The 25,104-nt window shown below is 40.1% G+C and overlaps 1 protein-coding gene across 2 annotated transcripts in view; it reads left to right on the forward strand.

The window, feature by feature from the left end:
• Positions 1 to 25,104, forward strand: part of osbpl6 (oxysterol binding protein-like 6) — a 46,684-nt gene that overhangs the window by 4,955 nt on the left and 16,625 nt on the right. Inside the window, exons 2-11 of one of the 2 annotated variants that reach the window (XM_063497238.1) lie at positions 3,984 to 4,232; positions 16,750 to 16,872; positions 17,219 to 17,272; positions 18,197 to 18,310; positions 18,398 to 18,568; positions 20,125 to 20,269; positions 20,440 to 20,543; positions 20,965 to 21,057; positions 22,978 to 23,146; positions 24,480 to 24,610. In XM_063497238.1, the coding sequence (XP_063353308.1) occupies positions 4,083 to 4,232; positions 16,750 to 16,872; positions 17,219 to 17,272; positions 18,197 to 18,310; positions 18,398 to 18,568; positions 20,125 to 20,269; positions 20,440 to 20,543; positions 20,965 to 21,057; positions 22,978 to 23,146; positions 24,480 to 24,610 (1,254 nt within the window). In that variant the 5' untranslated portion in view covers positions 3,984 to 4,082. The remainder of the gene's footprint in view (positions 1 to 3,983; positions 4,233 to 16,749; positions 16,873 to 17,218; positions 17,273 to 18,196; positions 18,311 to 18,397; positions 18,569 to 20,124; positions 20,270 to 20,439; positions 20,544 to 20,964; positions 21,058 to 22,977; positions 23,147 to 24,479; positions 24,611 to 25,104) is intronic. The other variant, XM_063497239.1, reaches the window with a different exon arrangement.

Below are 25,104 nucleotides of genomic sequence, written 5' to 3' on the forward strand. Positions count from 1 at the left end.
ACCTGCATTTTCTTGTGAACTGAAAGCTTCGGTTAAAGCCCCAAACCTGCTTGTTGTGTCTCTGAGCAACGGGCTTACCAAGAATTATCCGATTCAGTACGTAAATGCCGACTCTTCTTTTGTTTGTTTTTGTTTGGCTTTAATAAACAGAACATGGAATTCATGTAGTCAGTGTTGAAACTATATCTTCTGCTGAAGTGAAACAAATGAAATGAAAGCTCGGTTGCATGCTTTCACTTGACTTTTGCTTCAAGGTCAGCAATTGTTACTGCAAATGCTAACAAACTAGAGCCTGCATGCTCGCAGACTAGCAACAATATAAAACTGTTAAACTTACACTCAATGTGCTCATCACTTTTGCTTTCTAATTAGGTCAAAAGGATTAGATCTGTTAAATAGATGTAAGTGGAATACGCTATCTGGATGGATTTAGTGCCGTGTACTGTAGCTTAGAGCCTTGGCTGGCTTAAGAGAGTGCAGGATGATGACGTTGTTAAAGGATCTGAATTATAGATTACAGTGTGTGAGTATGCTGCATGCTTGCTTGTGATCGTGCAGAGCTCCCCTGTAGAGTCTGCATTTCCTTGGCTCAAGGGAGAGCCTAACAGAAACATCCGGCAGTTAAAAACCACAGGTTGCTCCAGAGTTGAATACAGTATCTATGAGCACCATGCTGACTGTGGTGTGACACTATGTCACTGACTGTGGCAGGAATTGATAATTCTGCATTTACACACAGTTTTCAGAGGAGTCTTTGTTATTGGTAAAGTTTTTTTTTAACCAGTTTATTTGGTTTTCATTTCATTATTAATGAGAGATTTTTTAGTTTTGTAGATTTTAATAATCAATTTTTTAAGGTTTCACTCTAATGCTGTGTGTTATTAAGATTATCCTAGGATATAAATGTTTTAGTCTCGCTTGATTCACTAGATATGAACATCATCTGTCTATTTTGATTATTTAATAAGGTCTTCAGAATTTAATAGGTTGATCTAGCTAAATTAAATAATAAATAAACAGGCCACATTACTGCTGTCTGCTTTGTGTAAATTTGGCAACCTCTCGAGGTCCAAAAGCCACATCGTCAACACTGAGGCGTTTGATAAAAAGAGATATTTGCCCTTGTAAAAGTCCAATAACATCGTCGGTGTCAAGTGTCTCAGTTTCTCAGCTGAACAGTGTTTGTTTTCTACTGTCTTGCGATCGATGTATGTTTTAACAGTGAGACCTCCAGAGAGCTCAGACAATTACAGAGCAGCACTGCAGGCAGTATTATGGGTGTCAGCGTGGCGCAACACAGTGCCATGACTAATGATGAAAATGAGTACACCCTGCTGCTACCTGAACATAAGGTTAACCAGACATTTTGAATCCAATATAAATCTTTCTCCGCCTTCACTGTCTGATGTTTTAAAGGTTACCTCACTGGAGAGTGTTCTCTTGCTTGTGTGTGTGTTTATGAGGGTTTATAGACAGTTTTAACTGGTTTGTAACAACGCAGATAGAGCAGATGTTTTCCTGTATTGATTTGGTGTCCTCTTCTAAATTCAGTCATTATGATAGTTGTAATTAGATGTTTAAGGATTTGTGTCACAGTCTTATGGGATGATCTCAGTCTTGTGGAGGGGAGGCAGTGGTTGTAGTTGACAGTTAAAAGTGGTAGTTGCCACATTTCCTAATTTTAAACAGAGTTTAGTCTAAGGAAGTTCAAATATATAGTTTGTCCCTATAGGTTAGAATAACAATCCACCAGTTGTGAAATTCTGACCAACATACCAATATTTTCTTTTTTTCATTCTGTTTTAGTTCCTGTTTGGTCTCCATAGTAACAAAAAAAATACTCTTTATTAAAAATAAATGACCTTTTTGAACATTTAGCCCATCCGATAGCAATATGACAAAAAAAAAAAAAAACAGATAAATACATTTAGGTCCATAATTTATTGGGCAAAGATACAATTGTTCTAGTTTTGGCTCTGTACACCAGCACAGCGGATTTTAAAACGACAGCTGTTTTTTGCTTAAGTCCAGACGTTCAGCTTTCATTTAGGGAGTTTTATAAAAATTTTGTCATTAACTGTTTAGGAATTATAGCAATTTCTAAACACAATTCCCCATTTTTGGTGGTTAATAAATAATTGGACAGTTTGTTTCCAGATGAGGAGACAAAAATGCTCATCAGTCAGTTTTGTTATTTGATGACAAATAAATCAGATATATCTGAAGTTGATTAAAAGTGTTGAATTTGTCACGGTTCTGGGTCAGTGACCCAGTGTTTTTTGTATTGTTACTGTAATTTGTGATTTCTTGTGTTTAATATAAGTTTTGTTCAGTGCCTCTGAGTTAAGTCTGTGGATTTCCTGTTTTACTTTGAAGGTCTGTCTTGTGTTGGTGTATTCTTTTTTGCTCACTTTGTCTCATTTTGCCCAGTTGGTTCCAGCTGTTCGTCGTTCTCCCGTCCTGCTTGTGTATTTATAGTGTGTGTCCTTCAGTCCTCGTTGTCCCGCCATTCCTGCCTGTGTGTTCCGTTCACGTGTCTTTTCAGTTTTGTATTTTGCCAGCAATAAAGCTGAGGTTCTTTTTCAGTTTACGTTTGCCTCCACGAGTCCAGCTCTTGGGTCCTTTTCCTGCCTGCCTGCCTGCCTGCCTGCCTGCCTGCCTGCCTGCGCACAGACCATGACAGAATTTTTGTCAATGTCTGTTGTGTTAAAATGTTAGAAGTTCTGTATAAATAAACTGACTTGACTATGTAACTTTTCATTGTAGTTTCAAATATAAGGCCCAAAGAGGTATCAGTGGACATGAGGGATGTCATCATATCCAGAAGCAAACTAAATATACTAATCAGAGAGACAGCAAAAACTTTAGGAGTGGCCAAATCAACAATCGGGTGCATTTGTAAAAAGAATGAATGAACTGACGAGCTCAGCAACACCAACAGGTCTGAAAGAGCACAGGAACTAAAGTGCATGATGACAGAATTATTTCCATGGTTATTATAAATAACTTAACAACATCCAACTCAAGTTGTACTAGAATGATGGAAAGAGAAGGAGAGAAAGCATTCCACATTATCTGTTATGGTGGAGGTACTATTATTGCACGGGCATGTATGGCTTCCAGTAGAACCGTGCCACCAGTGTTTATTCATGATGTGACTGCTGATTGAAAGGGCTGAATGAATCTCTTCTCAGATTCAGGATAATGACCCAAAAAATAATGACCAGTGGCTGAAGCAAAGGTCCTGACAGAGCATGTCAAGGGAGGAAACACAGCATTTGGTGATATCCGTGGGTTATGGACTCCAGGCAGTCATTGACTGCAGAGGATTTTAATCCAATATTTAAAAGAATTCTGAATTGCTTCATTTTGAGGCCCTGAAATCCACTGTGGAGGTGTACAGAGGGAAAATCAGAGTAATTCACGTCTTTGTCCAGCAAATTATAAATGTATCTGTATTGGGGAGTGACATCAGTAAATGACATCACATTTGCTGCTATGCCAACATCAGTCAGCGCTGACTGTTTATATATTAGACCATTATTTTGGCAGTTTATATATCTTTGGATTTGTGACAATTGATTATCTCATTAATTAACATGAAGTAGGAATGTCATTAGTTGCAGTCCTCATATATAAGTTGAGTTTGGCTTTCAGATGATACAGTGAATAATAAAGGAGTAATCCTGAGTGGCGCTGATCTCATAGCCAACATAATGAAAGGCTTATTCAGTAATGCACTTGTAATGAGAAGAATCTCATGCTTCAAAGAAGAGCTCCGGGTGTCTCAACTGAGTATCACTGAGTGAAATTTACATACTGAAAATGATGGAGGATATTTTTCGAAAGCCTCAGAGAAGCCAAGATGCTAATTTTAGTCACAGGCCGTGTGATTTACTGCCTGCTATAAGCAACCGAGGTGTGGTGCAATGAGGAAGCTGAAGTGCATGTGCTAGTGTAACTTCCTCACTCTTGTGTTTCAGATGAACAGCAAGCAGTGATCACGAGGAAGTGTCAGAGGATGCCCCAGATCTGCGGGGCCTAGTGCAGAGGGAGGTCCACAGAGCCGCGCGGTGCCCACAATGTCTCACCACCAACACTATCAACAGCGAGGCCCCCACAGCCGCACCATGAGCTCTGAGGAGAGGAGCTCTACGCCGGTGAACAAAACCTCGACGCCAGTCCACAAGAGCACCTCCTCCTCTTCCTCCTCCCAGCGCGACAGCCGGCAGGTAATTTTCAGGCCACGGGCAGAAGAATCCATCTACAAATAGATTCCAGGGATGGCAGGACTTTGAATGAATGCAGCTTTAGCGGAGGTGGAAAAGGCAGGAGGCAACATTAGTTTGGAGTGCTGCAGTCTTCTATCAGTGTGACTGTTTATGCAAGAAAGAAGAGCTATGAGGGAATGATGAATCATGAAATATTCATTCAGCAGTTTTAGCTTTTGTAGCAAGAACAATCAAAGCTATTATAATGCACTGACATAATTAATATCAGCTGCCATCATACAGAGAAGTTAGGCATGTCATGTTAAACTGTTCGTGACTTGAAGATGTGCAGAAACAGGATGTTTTTGCTTTGTTTTGTTTTTTTTGTTTCCCTTTTTTTCATTTAAAATAAAGCCAAAGTGTATAAGCTCGCACTGCAACGAGATCAGCATGGGAGGCTCCATGTAAACATGAAACCTCCATAAATACAAGTGCTGACAGATGGCTGGGTAGATGAAGAGTTTTTTTGCCAGTTTTACAGTCAAGTTAATCTTAACCTCTGTCAAGATTGTATCAACAACAGCATGTGAAATATGTAGTATCCTAGCATATCAGAAACCTATGAAGGAGTGTTAGGGCCACATTAAGAAAGATATATATTGTTGATTGTTTTGAGAAAAAAGTCGAAATGTGGAGATTGCAGCTGTTTCAAGACAAACTGCCACGCTTCCTCTAACCTCTGAGTTACTGAAATCGTACTTCTGAATCAGTTTAAGTAACAAGATAGGAAATGATTTCTCTTATAGAACATAAACATATTGCGGTGATAAGTATAAGGACGTTGAGTAGATGGTGCAGAAAGCTGCATTTGGTCACACGGAAAACACACAAACTTGGGAGATACCAATACCTTTATGCAATAAAGAGGATGTATGTTGTATCACAAGACGGCTGATCATTTGTTTCACTAACATCATCTTAACAATGCATTTTGTAGCGGGTATAGCAAATGTCACAGTCTGTCTTGAAACAACAACAGTAATCTCCACATTTTGACTTCTTTCTTAAAATACATTTTTGACTTTAATTTCGAAATATAGACTTTCTCAAAAGGATCAATAATGTGGCCCTAATACTCTGTCGTAGAACCCCCTTCAGTGGTCTTACAGCCAAACGGTTCATATAATTAATCAGGTTTTGTAACCCACTTGAAGAAAATCAGCGATCTTGGATTGAGGAGCTATATGCTATAGGCTAAAAATCTGTCTGTGTGCAGTTTATTGATCAGAGCTTACGTTTAACTGATTAATGAATCAATGATGATTAAAAGCATGGGGAAAACTCTTCTTTGGTAGTGATTATAATTTATCAAGATCCTAAAGTTGGCTGATTTTCAGTGTTCTTGACTCGGACTGGTGAGCGGTCGATCAGCCACATGTATGTCTGATTATGATTATGTTTCATACATGTGGAACACGTGCACAGTAGCATAGGCAAATACACACAGTTGCGGCCGCACGCTAACATGCCATTAGCATGGAAGCTCTTCGCTGTGAGTGAAGACTTAAAGTTCGTTATTGTAAACGGCAGGGGGACCAGCACAAAAACACTGCTAACAACAAACCTTCTCAGACACTTAAATCACCTTCAGTCTGTTGAACATTTTAAAGAAGCTAACAGGAAAAGCGAAACATTACCAGAGCTCAGAGCCAGCGGCAAACTGGGAGCCTCGGTATGAGCAAAGGATCAATGGAGCTATGAGGAAAATTATGGAGTGAAAACAAGAGGGGGGGTGATGCTGTTGATTCGTTTTGTTTTATAGATCCATTGCACATGCTTTTGTTTGGTACACTAAAATATGACAGATAAAGGGTTGGGTGTACAGCAGCACATTTTCACTTAGTTATTTGCACCTTTATTTTCAGTTGTTTCTGTGAGAGACAGTTCTGTAACTTACTGCAGTTTGGAGGAAATGTTATCATATTTTTTCTTCTGAAAACAACATTTGTCAATGAAGTCAATTATTTCTGGTAAAAACAAACAAGAAAATTGCAGTCAGCATCAGCGGGTCACACATAGAAAACAACTGGAAACAACTGGGATCAGCCAAGAAAATCTCTATCTATGATCTGATGATTAAGTTTAATTTCCTTGTTAGTAAATAGTAACCATGCAGAGACATACAGTAGGGTAAAGCATTAGAAAACAAATCATTAGGTGCCTTTGTTAGACTTGTAGTCATCATTTCTTTTAAGGATGTAAGAGGACCCTAATCAAGCGAGCAAAGAACCCCTCACAGCATTACGGACCCGATGAATCCTCTCTCTGTAGTTGTCAAGGGCTCAGGTTCATTTGTCACTCATATCAGTAAAAGGAAAAAAAAAGATGGACTCTAATTTCACAGCTCACAGGAGAGCTGCTTAAAATTAACCCGTCGTAAGCCACCTGAAGCCTATAACCCACCTTACCTCGTTGAGCTGCTGTGTCACTGTGGCGTTGCAGAAACAGGACACCGAAACTGGAATCTCTGACTACACAGCTTTTCCGTCGGCACTGCGTGATGAATATTTCATGAGGGACAGGCGGAGGCTTGGTGCTCCACTGAACATGTGGCACACTCTGGTATGCTGTGTGGAGAGAGCCATCTCTTGAAGACACAAACGGAGCTGGTTTGAGAAATGGGGCCTGTTAGAAAAGCACAGTCGAAGGCGTGCTGCTTGATGAAGCAGACGCTCAACCCCTACAAACTCTCTGTTTACTGTTTCTTTAATGTTACCTACTCGCTTTTGAAAAAAGGTGAAAGGAGAAATATTTTATTAACAAATTTTTGATTGTTGTAGCTGTCACGATTAAGCATTTTGCTTTTTGCTTGCGCCTGCCTGAAAATAATTTTTAAATAGTCTATACTTAAAAAGATTCACGTTCAAATTTGACATCTCTGAAACTGGCATATAGGCCATACCAAGTCCTGTGAAAAGCTAGGTACACCCTTAGTACTTCCACAGAGAGTCAGAGGTTAAGAAGCAACCAGGTGCTGCTGATCACATGCACTTGATTAACTGATCATCAGCCAGTTTGAGCACCTGCAAAACAGCTTAAAAAGTTTTTGTCAGTTTGTTGGTCAGGAGCATTCTTCCCAGGAGTTGACGTCCAAGCAAATTCAACCCAATTCAACCTTGCAAAGCTCAAATAAACTGCAAAAAACCCAAGCGCTACATTTCAGACTCTACAGGTTTTAGTTAGCATGCTAAATGTTAAAGTTCATGACAGTACAATTAGAAAAAGACTGAACAAATATGGCTTGTTGTCAAGAGTTGTTTGAAGAAAGCACCTTCTTTCTGAAAAGAACATGGCAGCAGAGCATAGGTTTGCAAAGTTGCATCTGAACTACAAGACTTCTGAAACAATGTCATTCGCACAGATGAGACAAAAGTGGAGATATTTGGGCATAATGCACAGCAGTACACTTGGCTAAAATACATTATATCAGCTGAAACACCTTATATATATCAACTGTCAAGCACAATGGAGGAAAAGTAGTGGTTTGTGCTGGTTTTGCAGCCCCAGGATCTGGGCAGCTCGCACCCATTGATTCAACCTTAAACTCCTATATATGCCAAGGTTTTCTACAGTCAAATGTAAGCTAATTTATCTGACAGCTAAAGCTTTAATTGGGTGGTGCAACAGAACACTGATCCTAAGCACAGCAGCAATCTATAGCAGAATGGCTGAAAAAAAAGAGGTGACCTTAAGAGAGCTGTGCAAAAAAAATACCTACAAACCTAAATGAACTACAGTAATGTTGTAAAGAAGAGTGAAATGAAATTCTGATAAAGTCATTCAGAAAATAATTACTTAATAGCAGCATTGTGAAGACCCAGTGCAGACTTTCTGTAGTTTAAATATGAGATTTATAAATGCCATCGGTTGTACATGACACAAGACTTTGTAAATCACAGTTAAACACAAAAGTGTCTTCACAGACTCCACAGGGTAAGGCCCAGTTCCATCCTTCCACTCTTTGACAAGAGTAACTCTCTGTGACTGCCGAAGGCAATCCTAAGTGAGGATAAAAATATTGCAGCAGGCTTCGGGATGCTCTTATCATCTCTGATGAGAAATGGCAGATTTTATAATCATCATCTGTTGCTTTTTTACTGCTGTCAGATGTATATTGAGATCATTTCACAAAAATGAGCCCACTTTGTTTCCCTTTAATTCATACGTTTACAAGCACGTCGTCATTCCTTTCTTCTTTTCTATTACAACTGATAACAGCGATACAACAGTGATAAACGTTATTCATTTAGTGCTTCTCAAAAAAAAAAAAAAAAAGTGGCTACAGGAAAATTCACACAGACTAAATCAGCAAAATAAATTTAAAATTAGGCCACAAAGAAGAGGGAAATTTTTCCCATGGCATTTTTGTGGTTTGTGTTGTGCTGTGCCAGATATTAAATAATCTGCCTATATTCTCCAAGTATCATGGAGGAAGGAAAGGGGGCAGTTTTCTGGCTTGCACCGCTGCAGCGACGCAGGAGTCGAACTTGAAGAAGCTTCTGATTTTGTCCCATGCTCTCTCTGCAGGTGGACTTCATCTAGTTTTCGGAGCACTGCAGGTACTTCTTTCATAAGGTCCTTTTCAGTGGCTATTCTGGCTTTCACTCAAATCACCCAGCCCCCCTGATGTCTGGATGATTGTGTGATGATCACATCTTAAACAGATTATTAACTGATTTAACTGCGAGGATATTTCCAACATCAAAACACGTCTGTGCTGATGTTATCTAAAGTTATACCTGCGCTTATACCTGCATTTGTGATAGAAGTATTAGTGTTTTCTGTGCAGGCAGTTTGCTGTGAGAAGAGTCAGTACAGCGAATCTTCCCCTGGACAGCAGATCTTAAAAGACCTTAGCTAGCTTGGCCGGGCCTCGGCGTTTGTGGATAAATGAGAGTGGGGGCACCTTTTTTGGGGAAAGCCTTAATGGGATCCTGCCCCCATTTTCAAATCAATACATGTCACTTCTCTCACTGCTGACGAATCCTGTTCACTCTGGAAGCCCTCATGAGAGCAATTAGAAGCAGCACCTGCAGTAAGTGCGAGCTCGCACCGACACACGCACACAAAAATACACACTGTGTAGATGAAGACAAATGCACAACTCAACGTGTTGCTGCAACTATCAGTTTATCCTCTTGTTGCCTGTCATTTCCTGTTCGATAAGACATTTTAGCTTAGACATAATCAGGGTGGAAATCACACTACTGTATGTGTTTGAAAAATATTTAGGAAAGGTCCCTTTGATGGAAGCTGGCTGAGATTTATGAGAGCTGGGAAATCAGTGATGAGATTATCGGTTGCTGTAGGATCAGTCGTGTTTTTATGGTAATGACCAGAAATCACAATCTGCTCTCTCGTCTGCAGAAGTCTCTCTTTTCAAAGTGGTTTTCAGTCACCAGGTGTTTTTGTTGTGTGAGATCCTTGTGACAAATCCTCTTCAGAAAACAGAACTGAAATTAAGACACTAAAGTGGTTTACCTTAGATTAGCACTGAGTCATGACCACTTCCACTCAATATGTCAAGTTTTTGCATATTTTTCTCCAGGATATTAACCCCACTGATCCCTTTTATAGTCTGTTATTTTGGCAGAAAACTAGCTGATGCCATTATATATTTAGTTTTTACCTGATTATTATGTTTTGCTTTTATTTATCCACACAAAGACCTCTGTTTAAAAAAAGTGTTTCAGCTTGGCACACTACAATTCCTAATATTTATCTAAATTCATGTGACATAGCAGACATCCACTGACTACTGGATTATTTGCTTAAAGGCTGATGGGGGTTTCTCAACACAAAGAATTGAGGTATTCTTCTGTGGACAAGCCTGTCACCTGATCTCAGCCCATTAGAGCTTTTCATGCTTTTCTAGTTATTAAATACAAAACTTAAGGCAGAAAGATGCACAAACAAGCAGCAACAAGCAAGCAAGCAGCTTGGCTGCAGTGAAAAACAAAGGAAAGATAATTCGGTGGTCTCGAGAGAGCTGGAAGTCATTTTAAGATTGGGATTTTCATCCAAATGTTAAAGACAATCATTATGTTTAAAATGATGGTAGGTTGCTACTTGCTTCTGAGACTCTGAACATGGCAGACATAACTTTATAGTCTTGTCACAAAGGATCCCATGGCTGTAGAAAGCTACAGTGGATAGTCCTTCATGTTTTGATTAGGCAAATATTGACGCCGGATGCCGTACCTGATGCAACCCCTAAGAGATTTGTGTTTCCTCCCGGGACTGAACCACTTGTTAGGTAAATGTGTAAACCACAATACTATGAAGCCACAAAAAGGAGCCCTTGCATATAATGCACTGTATTAAATCCCTGTGAGAAATAGATCAAAGCAATGGTACACTTTGATGGTTAAAAACACAGCATAGGCGCTTAAGTCAAGTTGGCTAAATGACTGAGGCTTAAACATAAATATAACGAAATAAGTACAAGAATGAAATAGAAATATTTCTTGTGTCAAACAAGAAAAGAAAATCTCTAGTCCAAATGGTTGGCGTCGGATTTACTTTGTCAAATACCTGTGAAGCGTAAGCTTTAAAATTTCAGTAAATAAACCGTATGGACTTCCAGTACTCATCCTCAGTTATGTCCGTACGTGCATGTGTTTTACAGAAGCAGCTGCAGTATTTCACCTGCAGGCTAACAGGGGACACATGCAGACTTTAAGGCTGTAACTGAATCTGCGGTGGTGTTTACACAGTGCATGACACTGCGCTTCTCTCAGGGTGTTAACGTCCCATCCATGTAGCAGTCTGCTCACCTACTCCACCGTTTACTGCTCAGACGAACGCTGCGGTGAAATCCATCCTCGCGACAGTTCTGTGGTTTTTAGCTGCTAAAATATCATCTTTCAGCGCAGCTTTGGTAGCTGAGTTTAGAACGTAAAGATTACAGTTTCAGTACCTTACTATACAGGAAAAGATGTAGTTTAAATTAATTTTTGTGGATTCAGTATTCTTTAACACTTCTCTACCTTCACCTGCTATCTCTTACCTCACCTACCCACCTCCACTCATGTAGCTTAAGACGACCCCACCTTTAACCCCCTAAATTATTCCCCTTTAATTTTATTTTAATTTAATTATATCTTATTTCATAATTGTTTTATTTTGGTGAGCCTGGTCTTCTAGCGCTGTAGCCATTCTGCCTCGGGGTATTTTGCTTTCAGAGATGCTCTTCTGCATATTTTGGTTGTAACGAGGTGTTATGTGAGGTGTTGTTGCCTTTCCTATCAGCTCTAAGCAGTCTGGCAATTCTCCTCTGACTTCTGACATTAACAAGGCATTTTCAGCCAGAGAAGTGCCGCTCACTGGGTATTTTCTGTTTTTCAGGCCATTCTCTATAAATCCTAGAGAAGGTTTTTTGAAAAATCTCAAGAGCTCAGCAACTAAATCACCTTTTTTCTGATGCTCAGTTTGAACTTCAGCAGGCCATCTTGACTATGTCTACATGCCAAAATGCATGGACTTTCTGCCGTGTGATAGGATAATTAGATATTTGTGTTAACGAGCAGTTGAACAGGTGTTTGTAGCGAAGTGGCCAGTGTAGACTGATTTTCTGTTGAACTAACCAGTTAATCCACTTATTGTTGCAGCTGTACTATTACAAAGGTCTTGAAAATGTTTTTGTAAGATCACATGACTGCTTCTCCCTGAGCCTGGTTCTGCTGGATGTTTCTTCCTGTCAAAAGGGGGGTTTTCCTTCCCACTGTTGCCAAGTGCTTTCACATTGGCGGGTATCTAACTGTTGGGGTTTTCTCTGTAAGGTATAAAGCGCCCTAGCGCTTTATACCTTACAATATAAAGCGCTAGGGCTGTGCGATATGACCAAAATCTCATATTCTCATCCGTAAACTCTCTGCATACTCTTTCACGTGATTCAGTTTATTTTGAAAAGTCTCAACAGGATCTTGAGCTTTATTGTGAAAGTGTTACGTGAAAAACAAACAAGCGGACAGCGGAGCCACGCAACGGTTTTACCGTCATTGTTGCTAACGAGAACGCGTAAAAAAAGGCGCTTGTCCGTCTGTAGTGTTGTTATATTAAATATAAGAGAAAGAGAGAACTTTAAGAAATTAATATAGCCACTACAGTGGCCATCAAAACGATGAAAAAATGTTGCTGTAAACAGTTTATTTTACGACACCACAAAACAAACGATAGCTAATAGGAAACGATAGACGTTTTTATATCGTCATCTGATCTATATCGTTATATCGAACAGCCCTATAAAGCGCCTTGAGGAGACTGTTGTTGTGAACCTGAAATCTCATGAAAACAACCTGTTTTCATGAGATAACCGACTTGTTAACATAAAACTACTTAACAGCAATCTTGAGATAAGATTTATTAATTAATGGACGAGACGAAAAGACCAAATGCCAGTTTTCTGGCCTTTATTTTTTTATGTTATTATCGTTTCTTTTTTGTTAGAACTTTCTAACTGTTTTATTGTCATCACATTTTAATACGACTTGACCACACTTGTGTTGCGTCTGGTCTGTGTAGTGCAGCAACTTAAAAACGGTGACAGGCTCTAAATGTACAGCAGCATCAAATCAAGAGGCAGAGAGAGGCAGACGTGCAAGAGAAAGTGGCCGTCTGAGGTGGGCTGTTATTGTGGCTGCTGATATTTATAGTGCTGATTTAGTGTAAGGTGTCCCCAAGGAGTGTTTGTCCTTTCTCCTGCTCAGAGAGACCTTAACTGTAATAGTTTGATTCATTGCAGTATTAAAAGGTCTGCTTTGCTACACTGCTGAGTGTCACTGCAGGTGGTGGATCCCAGAAAACTTGGCCTATGAAACTGACACAACTAGGCTGTTAGATTGACTTAGGTGATGATCAGGATTGTAGAAGTTTCTTTCAACTGCTCAACATAGTTTTTTTTTAAAAAAATATTGGCATCTCATGATTTTATTACACTGATGTAGACTCGAGTATCAAGGGAGATATGAAAAGCTATTCAGATATTTTGGATCAAGGAGCAAACTCTTCTAAATCCGGACATTGAAAAGTAGACAGCCTCTCGCTGATTCTGCCACAAGATCCTTCATTAAATTCGTACACTCACCAAGAGCTCATTCAGCTTTAAATTATTCTGCAGGAAGATCAATACATGTAAGCAGAGTACAGGAAATCACTTTGGGTTAATTCAGCTCTGTTCTCCGGGTGAAATTACAAAAGCAATTTGTCTCACTGTAGCAGTACTGTCCATATAAGCCTGGATGAGAATATATATATATATAAAAAAAAGTACATTTTGAGTTATATTTATTTATTTATTTTGTCAGGATTAGGGATGATTCATAATTTTACTGCATTTCTTTTTGTCTACATGACGTCCAAACTTTATTACCCCCCTAAATAACATTTATTTATATAAAAAATAATTCCCCACTCGCCCTGCAGGTGCTCTTTGTTTGTCCTTCAAGCTCAGGTCCTCTACCAGAGGCCTGTGAGCTTGAGGCTGCTGCGCAGTATCTTTGCTGTTCCTGTCTCTGGGACATGCAGCTGGATGGTGTAATGGCAACACTGCTCTCTTTGGAACAATAGGTTGAGAGTTCAAATCCAGCGAGGGGCTCACAGACAAGGCTCCCTCATAATACCCCCAAGCCTGCCTTGCCATCAGGACACACTGATGAGAGGTGGGCTGCTAGGGCAATGATGTAGAATAACCGACAAAAAATGTGTATATAAATGTCGCTAGTAGTGTAATAAAGATTGGATCAGCAAATGTTAATCGTCCCTACTGCTGATGACAGAAAAATAACTTTACTTCTTTATCTATCTGTTATATAGCAGTATCTAAATTACCATTGATATATATTTTTAGAAGATTTTTTAGGTTTTGATTTACACAGCATGGTAGTCTGTTCTACTTTGGCAAGTCAAATCATCTCTATGACACTGATCTTCTTCAGCAGCTGTGGCTACCAGTACTCAAGCTTTTTCTTAACTGGCAAAGGCAAACATACAGACCTGTCCAGTGAAAAGGCGTACTATGGTATGCTTGTCCACTTGGGTCAGAGTGATGTGTATTCCACCATCAGAGGGTGACTGCGAGGCTCTGTATGAACACCCATGACCTTAAAACTTTAATTCATCGTATTAATTCAGTATGTCTCCCAGCCTTGGAGCCTGTGGCTTTTAACATATGCTTGTTAGGAATTTATTTATTTATATCCTTGATAGTTTGGGTTCTTTGTAAAGAAAACAGATGTATTGCAGCATTTGCAGCTCTATCCATCTATCTGTCCATCCTTCCTGCTTATCCTTATCAGGGTCGCGGGGGGGCTGGAGCCTATCCCAGCTGTCATAGGACGAGAGGCGGGGTACACCCCGGACAGGGCGCAGGGCTCATTTGCAGGTCGAGCAGTTCTTTATTTTGCATGCTACTGATTTGAAGCTGCCTCAGATAAAACCTAGTAAGTTTGTGTGTAGCATTTTTACCAGCATCACGCAGCTCAGATGATCTATTTTCTCATAGTGTAATAGGTACAGTGCTACCTCTTAAGATATGACTCCTTTGAACAGCGAGGTGCATTTTGCTAACAAAGTTGAGCTTTTCCTCTAGCCCAATTTCACAGGGCCACTCAGGCGAGCAGCTGCCCTCAGTGGAGCAACATGACCTCATTACCAGACAGATCTGTTCACCTGGTCATTAGATTAAACAAGCTGTTGCCTCCTTGTGTTAAATGTCCCGCAAACCAAGGTCAGGTGTTGTCATGCACACCCACAGAGCTGTCTCCAAGTTTGCAGCATCACATCATGCAGCGTGGAGCCACCGGCTATTAGTTAAGTTGCCAGAGATGCTTGTGAATATTAAAGTGGGGTTTGCCTTAAAGGCTCTGCTGCTACTGATTTAAGTATGAAATGAAAACTCTGACCTACTTCACTGATCGTTACAATGAATGTGTTCCACATTATTATTTATTTATTTAGATGGAACCATTCAGATGGTTGCCTGGCAACCTTAGCAAGCAACCTCACATACATTACCTTCATTCAGCCAATGCCATGTCTACTTAAGGCAGAAGGCTTCTCAACCTAAATATCGAACATGCTCCAACTTTTAGGGTTGTTTGATTTTTAGGCCATAATTGAGGTCTAACAGGACCATAAACTAAAAATGAGCACCAATATGTTGTCATTTCACTTTCATCTTTATCTAATGGTCAATTTCAATTACATTTGTTTATTCAATTTTATTCATATAATGGCAGATTCCACCAACAGTTTCCTTTAAGGCACCTTAAATTGTAAGGTAAGCGCCTTGGCAACATTGGGAAGGAAAATCTCCCTTTTAACAGGAAGAAACCTCTGACAGAACCCATTTCAGGGAGGGCCGGCCATCCGCCTTGACTGGTTGGGGGTGAAGGGAGGAAGAAAGGACAAAGACACAAACTTTAAACATTAGAGCATTACCGGAAAAGCACCCTTTAACCAGGCGTTAACCATCACACGGCTCATTATCAAATCATTCCCCACACACACTGCCAAAACCATTTTCAGTGGCTATTTCGTATCATTTATTTAGCGATATGCTTTATCGTTAAATAAACACGTGCTCTGTTCATTTCGTATCATTAAACAGGTCACCAGCAACCTGACTAAGGTTGGGTTAGAGTTAACGTTTGTTTTAGTAGAGAGAGAGAGACTATACCTGAAGATATTACCCTTCAAGTGAACTCTCATACAGTGTAGCATTCCAGTTTTACTCTTAAAAGCTTTTCCATTTGATTAAAAGGAGATGGATGCTGAGCAAAATCCGACTCCAACCCCAAGCCCAGACTGCTCACTGGTGGCCTGATGGATGTTAAGAGGGTTAAACTGTGTATTTCACTCCAAAGTTTGACTGACAGATTACTACTTGGGTGTTAAAGAGCACAATAAAACACTACCAAGATGAACTGATTGTGGTGTGGCAGCTCTGCTAAGTGGAAACAAAAACAATTATAGGATAAAGTAGGGGAATGCCAGTTTAAATACCTTATAAGAATATCGAAAGTTTCTAAACAAAATAACTTCCAAAATGGGTTATGTGAGGTAGTAGACATGTTTGTCACTCTGTTGTGCATTTTTCTGCCTTTAAAACCTGTATGACAGGAGGATGTCTTACCTGTCCCTGCCTGACCCTGCTGTCCCTCTACTCCAGAGGCGTCACTTTGATTTACTGACCCACTAGGAGCAGGAAGAGCACAGTCAGGAGAAGGCTAATGGAGTGGAAATGCTGAGAGAGCAGGAGGAATTTCAATGGGGCAGTTTTTCTTTAAATGTGTGGCACGGGGGGGGGGGATAGAGAAATGTTGCATATATTCCTGCTGCTTTCACCATGAAAACAATCACACGACAGCTGCATCTTATCTTTGTATTATACAGAGAGCGCGTCTGGATTTTCCTTCTTATTCTGGAGGAATAAGTGGATTAATTCTGACACAGCTGCATATTTTCATTTCTTTTCTAGGAGGCAGACAGCTGGGAGATAATCGAGGGGCTGAAAATTGGTCAGAGCAACGTCCAGAGGCCTGATAAACACGAGGGGTTTATGTTGAAGAAGCGGAAGTGGCCCTTGAAAGGCTGGCACAAGGTAAGATTCATGGGTAAAGTGAGACACAAAAGCTATTGATGTGGGACAAACATTTTCAAATACAGCCTCTATTTGGTTGTTAACAGGTTTCCTGTTCAATAAAGTGTCATTACTTGAAAGAAATTCCCTTTTTCATAAACCCTCCTTTATCTTCTCTTCCTTCTTTTTCTCTTCCTTCAGAATGAATCCACAGAATATTTGCATGAACTATTAGAGAGTTGATTAAACAAGGATAAAAAATAGACTTTGCATTTGCATAGAATCTGCAACATTAACAGATCCAGCAGGATTTGTATTCAGTTTATGCCCCTCCTGTCATTTATTTTTGTGCTTGTTTCCTCTACAGCGTTTTTTTGTTCTGGACAATGGTATCCTGAAGTACTCCAAGTCCCCCATTGATGTAAGTAACCCTGACTGTAACCTACGGGCAGAAGCGGGGCAGACTGGCCTGACATCAGTTTTGCTTGGCAATGAATCAGCAGAAACATCTGCGACATGGGTCACAATGTTCACTGTGTTTCAGCAAGCTGGGTCACTCTGCAGAAAAGCAAAAACTTCTTTGGCAAACTTTCCATCACTGGAAGGAAACCAGTGAGTCCTGCACATTCTGGAGTTATTGGCATCAGTGGTACATGAGCCCTTCTAGTTAAAAGTGTTTAAATACTGCTAACTAGACAGTACAGACCCATTCGCTGACTTCTTAAATGATCATTACATTCTCAACAAAGTGTCAGTGTCTTTGCCAGTTTCCTACTTTTCTTGATTAAAGCAACTAAAGGGTATTGTGTATATTTTTCTGTTAGCTAAACAGTGATCAATGCTCATTTTAAACATGGCCAAAGTTACAAATAATGAAGTCATTGCACTAAATGTGCAGATAATCTCTGTGAGCCAAATGCTCAGCCAAATGATTCAGACAGTTTTATTTAAAACCAACATTATGCCTGGCTGTGAGCACAGAAGCCCCGCCCACCCGCTGTTCAAACCTTCTGTTTGCTTGAGGAACCCAATTAGAAGAAATTGATTGGTTTGTTTCAGAAAGTAGATGAGTAGATGATCTGAGCAGCAGCACCAAGGCCATATGACATGGAGCTGGAAATGAGTATTGTAGGTCCACTGTAAGAAGAGCATCGGCATTGGCAAGCTTCCTGCAGTCAAAGACTTTTCTTCAAGTCACTCATCTAAACAAGAATCAAATCAGTCTTTTCTGGCTGGTATCATTACTTGATTATTGTTACATTGTGATATTTTTACAGTAATAAATAGTATGAATTACAAATATGTGGAGATTTATATACATACATAACTCTGTCATTGTCTTTAGATCCAAAAAGGGAAACTTCATGGCAGCATCGACGTCGGCCTCTCAGTTATGTCCATCAAGAAGAGGGCCCGTCGCATCGACCTGGACACTGAAGAGCATATCTATCACTTGAAGGTAACACTGATGATAATAATCCATCACTGATACGCAAGCAGTCAGGTGGTGACAGAGGTCGAGGCTTATTCTTCTCCTCGTCTTTAGGTCAAATCTCAAGACATATTTGATGCCTGGGTGTCAAAGTTGCGTCATCACCGGCTTTATCGGCAGAACGAGATTGTGCGGTCTCCCCGGGATGCCACCATGAGAACATTTCCTCCCTCGGCGGCCATGGATTCCCCCCAGCCAACGCCAGCTGTGGTAAATGAAGTCAAGGTGAGCTCCCTTCTTCCTTATGGCACTATTTGTGCTCTTTCTTTGCTCTAAAATTGGCCAGAATTTCTGATTAAAATAACTTTTGAGTAATTATCTGTGTATGTAGACTCATTTACGTTGTGATGCTTGACATAAGCAGACATTTTTAGTCTTGCTTAGTGCTTTCTTGTTTGGTCAAACACCAATAACGCTAAAGGCAAAATAGCTTAAAGCTCTCAAACTGAGGAGCAGTGGCTGAATCCTCTTAAAAGCTCAATTTCTTTGACTAATTCTTGTCTGGGACTGTCTGAGAGGTAGCCAGTGGAGTTAACAGTTTTCAAGAAAGGATCCATCCCACAAGCCCCTGTACAGCAGTATATTGTGGTTTTTACACAGCAAACAGGATGTAAAGTGAATGAATGAACTTCAGGTGATCCTTAACTCTGAACTAGGCTCCTGTCTCTCTTCTAGTTTATTTTCTAGTTCTCACATATAATATGAAAAGGTGCTGAAAGCAAATAAATAAGAAATGCCTGGCTGATGCTCTACACAAAGAAATCAGAACATTTTTCTACCTCAGAAAAAAGACATAATGCACCAAAAACATCATCTGTGAGAGAGAGGAAGTAAAGTTCACTGAACATTCGCAGTAATGACAGACATAATGGTCACACATGACCGTGTCTTTGTCCATTGCTGTTGTCGTCAACCACACCTGACAAGTCAGCAGTTTTATTTATGGATGCCATTGTTGTACGTAGTAGGACCTGAAAACTTGCTTCGCCTTGCCCAGAAGTGTCCCCTGAATAATAGCTGAATAATATCTGCCTAGTGTAGTAAAGTTGATGAGACAGGTAACCGAATCTTGCCCATTAAGACAAGAAGGCTTGTTTTTCTCGGCTGTTTCCAGTTAGGCGTTAGCCTCAGTCCCTGCAGGTGTGCTTGAAGTGTGAGTAAATGCGAAGATTCATTCGCTGCAGCTTCTCCTGGGAGTGACGCTCCATGCCACACGGAGGCCATTAGAGGTGATCAGTAGGATTTGGATTCCGAGCATCTGGCTGCAGCCTGATGAGCTCTCCCAGAAGAACAGCTTAAATGAGAGACTCCGGTCCTAGAGTCAAAATTAACTACTGCTTCAAAGACTCGGAAGGAAGATAGGCAAGGTGCTGTGCAAATAAGAAGCGTGCAGTTTCTGTTCATAACAGCAGATGTTACAAAATATTGTTTCTGTCATGTCTTTATTTAAGGAGCATAATTTTTCCATGTGAGCTCATTCTTATTAGCTGTGAGCTGCTGAAAGCGTGGAGTCCTTTACTTTTGGCTGCTGAACAGATTCACCGCAGCTGTCACACACAGGTTGCGTAACCCTAACCCAGCGTCACTGAAAGAAGCAAATCTAGACCAAAACTTTCAACTATGTACAAGCAAGACAGACTTTCTTGCATTCACTGTCAAAAATCATTGTATATATTGTAATAATCTTCCGATTTGATTTGATTTCAGTGATGCACCAAAGGAAAAAAAACTACAGTAGTTTCCGAAATAATATCTTAGGCTCTGTTATTGTGTCACCACAGCAGACCAAACCGAGCAGCTTGCCATGGCAGCCAGCAGCCCCCAGTAACAGCAGCACCAGCAGCCTGCCTGCGTCCTACAGTAACGGACAGAGTAAGGTGGTGGCATGGCTGCAGGAGTCAGAGGAAATGGACAAGTGTGCAGAGGGTAAGTGCACACTTTCCCTACGCTTCTAACAAATCTGATTTCACAAAAGGAGTGGATTAAATCAAGCCTTTGGCCCGGCAATAAATCCGCGAGAGATGATTTGGTGACCATTTCGTGACACATAACACTGAATGAGATCGTGACCGCGCGGGTGTAAATTTTATTTTCAGAGCTCGCACGCTGCCAGTCCAACCTGACCGAGCTGAGCCGGTTATTGCAGAGTCTGGAGATTCTACAAAGGACACAGTCAGCGCCCAACTTCACAGATATGCAGGTAAAACAAACACACACATAAACACACACACACATACAGCAGAGAGCAAGGGGAAGCAATTTTTTGTAAACTCAGGCTAGCTGAGGCAGTGACGATGGTGCGACCTCTGCAGTCACCTTCATTACCTGTCTGTCTAGACAGACGAGATCCAGCGATACTCACAGGACACCTGCTGCTTTTCTGACTGATCAGTATCTGTTAATTTATTGTGTTTGTTTTATATCGTGGGGTTTTTTGTTGGGTGATTTTTGGCTGAAATGCATTTTTAATACCACACATTCCTTTTTTTTGCATGTAACCCATTCGTGTCATTTCACTGATCTATGTCTGTGGTAACTTTCTGGTTTTTTGGTTTGTTTTTTGTGATGTGTTTGTCTTATTAACCACATTTGTCATGCTCTGATCCACGTGTGCCCAAAAGACCAATTGCGTTGAGTTATCAAAGAAAGAAAAGCGCTTGAACAGAAGATGGAGAACAAAAAGTGTCGGCAAAGATGCAAAATTCCAGCTTCAGGTACCTCTCTTCAGACGTCTACACAAACACACACACACACACACAGATGCATATGTCGCTGTGAGAAAAGTCTCTAAGCAAAGCATTATTCAAGTTTTTACTTATAACATAATAAGTGTAAATTGTGGGGTAACTGAGAGGTCAGGCTTTGATACGTGCATGTGTTATCAAATTGTTGTCGAGCAAATTTGAAGTGTGGACAAGCCAACAATTTTGTTTCTGCCTCTTCTATTGTTGCTCGTTTTTCTCTTTTTTGTTCTTTAGTCTGCAGCTGGCACTTGTTATTGTCATGCGGCTCGGCCTGATTTTGCTAATATATCTTAATTTTGCACGATATATCAGTTTGTGCAAAACTAACTGTGTGTCCATGCAACTTTATGCACTTTGTTAAACCAGTCTTAAACTTTTATTAATCCCATTAGTAGTAAAATGTCATTACTGCTCATTGAATGCATTTTTTGTTTCACCATGGCTCCATGAATCCCAGAATATTTTCACTCACGCTAACATCTCCAATCAGGCTATGAAGATGGTTATGAACTCGATAAATCATCTAAAGGTTTATGAATCTAGCTGCAAGCATTTTCACATGGCCACAAACATGAACAGTGATACTTTCTACAGAATGGCTGATTTTGCAAAGGAAGATAAAACTGTGATACTGAAAAATACAAAGACATTAAAGACATAATACAGAGTGAAAGTACCACAGCCTCTGCAGGCAAACCAGTGGTATGTGTGTGGTATAAGTGCTTTGGTGAGTAAGACTGGAAAAGATCTATTATATTAATAAAGTTTAGCCTGTTTGAAGCCAAGAAGGAAAGCGCTGACAGTGTAAGTTAACAACACTATCAGTGCTGTGTCATTAAGACGGGGGAGAGTCTGATGGATTACAATTGTTATTCCATGAAATGTTATGTGAGGCAAAGTGTATGTGAGACAGTCTTAATTTTTAGCAAAGGTGATGAGAAAATGCATAAACAGAATTCAAATGTAGGCCTAACTCTGTGTGCAAATTTGAGATAAGGTCAGAAAATACAATCGGTGTTCTCTTTTAGGATCATAGGCTATATTAATGCTTATAGAAAAACGAAATTGCTGTAAGCAGCAAAGTGACATCTTCCGTTAAAGATAAAGATATGCAGAGGTCAGAAAGCACTTCCAGGAATGCTGGCCCATTTTCCAGAGATTTCACTGGTCTGTGGGAGGTGATTTCATACCTGTTGATCTGTTATCTAGAGCATTACATTCTCCAGCATGGCCTACCCTGGTAAGATGTTGTTCCCAGGGAAACCTGGGCTCTTGGACACCTATAGATTTCATGAATAAAAGATTGTTACTCTGAGAGAAGACTATGGAAGCATTTCCTTCAGTGTCGTTTTTGGGAACGTAATTTTAAAAAGAATCCTCATTGTGGCATGTTGACATCTCGTGTCAAACCAGGGACCAAATTCTCAACACAAACGTCCACATGCTAACAGAGGCGTGGATGTGACACAAACTCTGTGCATGAACAGAATGCAGACAAACCAGGAAAGTAACACACTAAGCATCGTGGTGAAAAACACAGCTTACCTGTAGGTTTGTTTAGCCATTTAAAAGAACTCTGCGTCGGTGTTAACAGAGCAATAACTTCATTAACTTTCATTATCTGGTGATATGCTAATTAGCTACGTGCTCTTATGCTGTTTAGCCATTTTTAACTGCTAATGCCTGGTTAAAGCTCTTGTCAGAGGTCCAGTGCTTAAAGGTCCTTCGGATAAAGAGTGAACTGGAAATTTATCAGAATAATGTTTGGTCTTGTCAGATTTGGTTCTTTGGTTCTTAGAAATTGTTTTGGCTGCAAGACACAAAAAGAAGAGCACTGTTGTGCCACACGGGTGACTGACAGTCAGCCTCTGTGATTGTCTCTCTCTCCAGGTTCCTCTGTCTGCCAGTATGTCCCCTGTCCGCCTCCACTCATCCAACCCTAACCTGTGTGCCGAGCTGGTGGACTTTCAGCCCCCTGTCTCCCGCTTGACAGACAGTGTAGAGTGTGCCAGCGACTACATTAAACTTCAAGAGGAGTTCTGCATTATTGCCCAGAAAGGTACGAATGCAGCATGTACGACAAGGTGGACTTTATTCTCATACTGTAGCTGCTGATCATCATTAAATGATCTGGATTTTGTGTTTTTCTGCTGACCACACTCCACGCCCGGGTCATGTTTTATTACATTTGGCACTAAATTTGGCCTGGTAGTTAATGTGTAATCTGACTGTCAGACAAGCAGATAATCGCACTGAATATATGATATGTATATTAAAATATATATATATTTATATATATATCTATATATATATATAGATATATATATATAAAAAGACAGACAGACAGACAGAGAGAGAGACAGACAGAGAGAACAGTACTGCACAAGCACATAAAGCCAATAAATGTGGTTTATAGCAAGTAAAGGGCTAAGGAAAAGAGACGGGTCTTTATACTGGTTTTAAAATCCTAGCAGGAGAAGGGAAATCTAATTGTTAATGACAAACTGTTCCACAGTTTAGGGCCAGCAACCGAAAAATGCACAATCATGGTTTTAAAGTTGGTGCGTGGGATGGACAGCAGCGATAGCTCAGCAGATCTGAAAGATATGAAGGGGGCAGCACTTTAGTAAAATGATCTGGTTCCAGTCCATGAAGTGGCTTAGAAACCAGTAACCAGTACATGGTGGATGTTATGTCTCATTCTTGGTACCATTGTGTGACTGATTCTTACATAGAGAGAACAGCTTTAGCCGAGATGAGACAAATAATGGTCTGCAACTTTTTGGCACCTGGGATTGATTTTAATTTTGATCTAGCAAATCTGGCAAATTAATGAACTCTCTGGTGTCTGTTTTCACAGCTGGTGACCCTAATCTTCCCTCTAACTTTTATTTTTATGTAATTGCTATCTCAAGAAAATAATAATTCTGACTCACATTTTTCATCATTCATCCATCGTTTAGTGTCAGATGTAGTAACTGTACAATGAAACTAAATGTTTGAAAACTTTGTTGACCTGAACAAATGTAAGATAAACTTAACATCAGTTTCTGATTTATGAATTTCTGGAGGTTATTTGGGATATTCTTTAAAATAGTTGTAAACAGTTAACTTAGTTAGCATCAGCGAATCACATGACTAACCTTGATTAATTTTGGGTCTAACTGTGCCTGTGATAAATAATTTCTTTTGTTTGTGTGGATGCTTGTCAAGACGCTCAAAAACAATTTAATATATCAAATGTGAACTGTGTTGGGTACAGAAAATAATCACACAGTGTTTTCAGAGATGAGATTTTCATTCGCGAATAGCGACAGTGGAGCTGGTGATGCCTTTGAACCGGTGCGCGGGTTTCTAAGTTACTGCTTTTCTTTGATCCTGTCTCTCTGCAGTCCACTCGCTGCTGAAGTCGGCCTTCAACACTGTGGCCATAGAGAAGGAAAAGATCAAACAGATTCTGTCTGATCAGGAGCAGCCAGACCAGTCGGCCCAGATAAACTCTCTCAGGAAGTCTCTGTCACAGGTAATGAGCTCCCTTCAGTAGGAATCAGAGTAACCCATGATATGATCCCAGAGACATGCAAGGAGGAGATATGGCACAGAAAGGACGCTGAACAGAAATCAGTGAGAGAATTCTGTAACACGTAGAAGTCAGTGATCTGCTTTACAACAGCTGAGCCAGAGTAAAATATGAGCCAGTCATCTTTTTACACAGCAGCTCTATGAACATATATTCTCATTATTAGTGTTAAAGATGAGGCCAGTATAACCTGGGAGGAAAAAGTTTTTGACATCTTATTTTGGGAAAAAACGTCTCAGTTACAAATTCAGTGTCACAGCTTTCTCACCAAAAGCCTAGAGACAATAATAAAATGGCTCCTGTGGCAAGATTTTCTTTAAACCAGATCCTGATGTTAATCTAACAATATGATCGTGATGCTGTTATGGAAGAACAGTTCTGTAATTATTAAAAAATACAGCTAAAAGGCAAAATGCAGGATTAATCTAGTATTTGCT

This window comes from Pelmatolapia mariae, linkage group LG16_19 (assembly GCF_036321145.2).
Source record: "Pelmatolapia mariae isolate MD_Pm_ZW linkage group LG16_19, Pm_UMD_F_2, whole genome shotgun sequence".
NCBI lineage: Eukaryota > Metazoa > Chordata > Actinopteri > Cichliformes > Cichlidae > Pelmatolapia > Pelmatolapia mariae.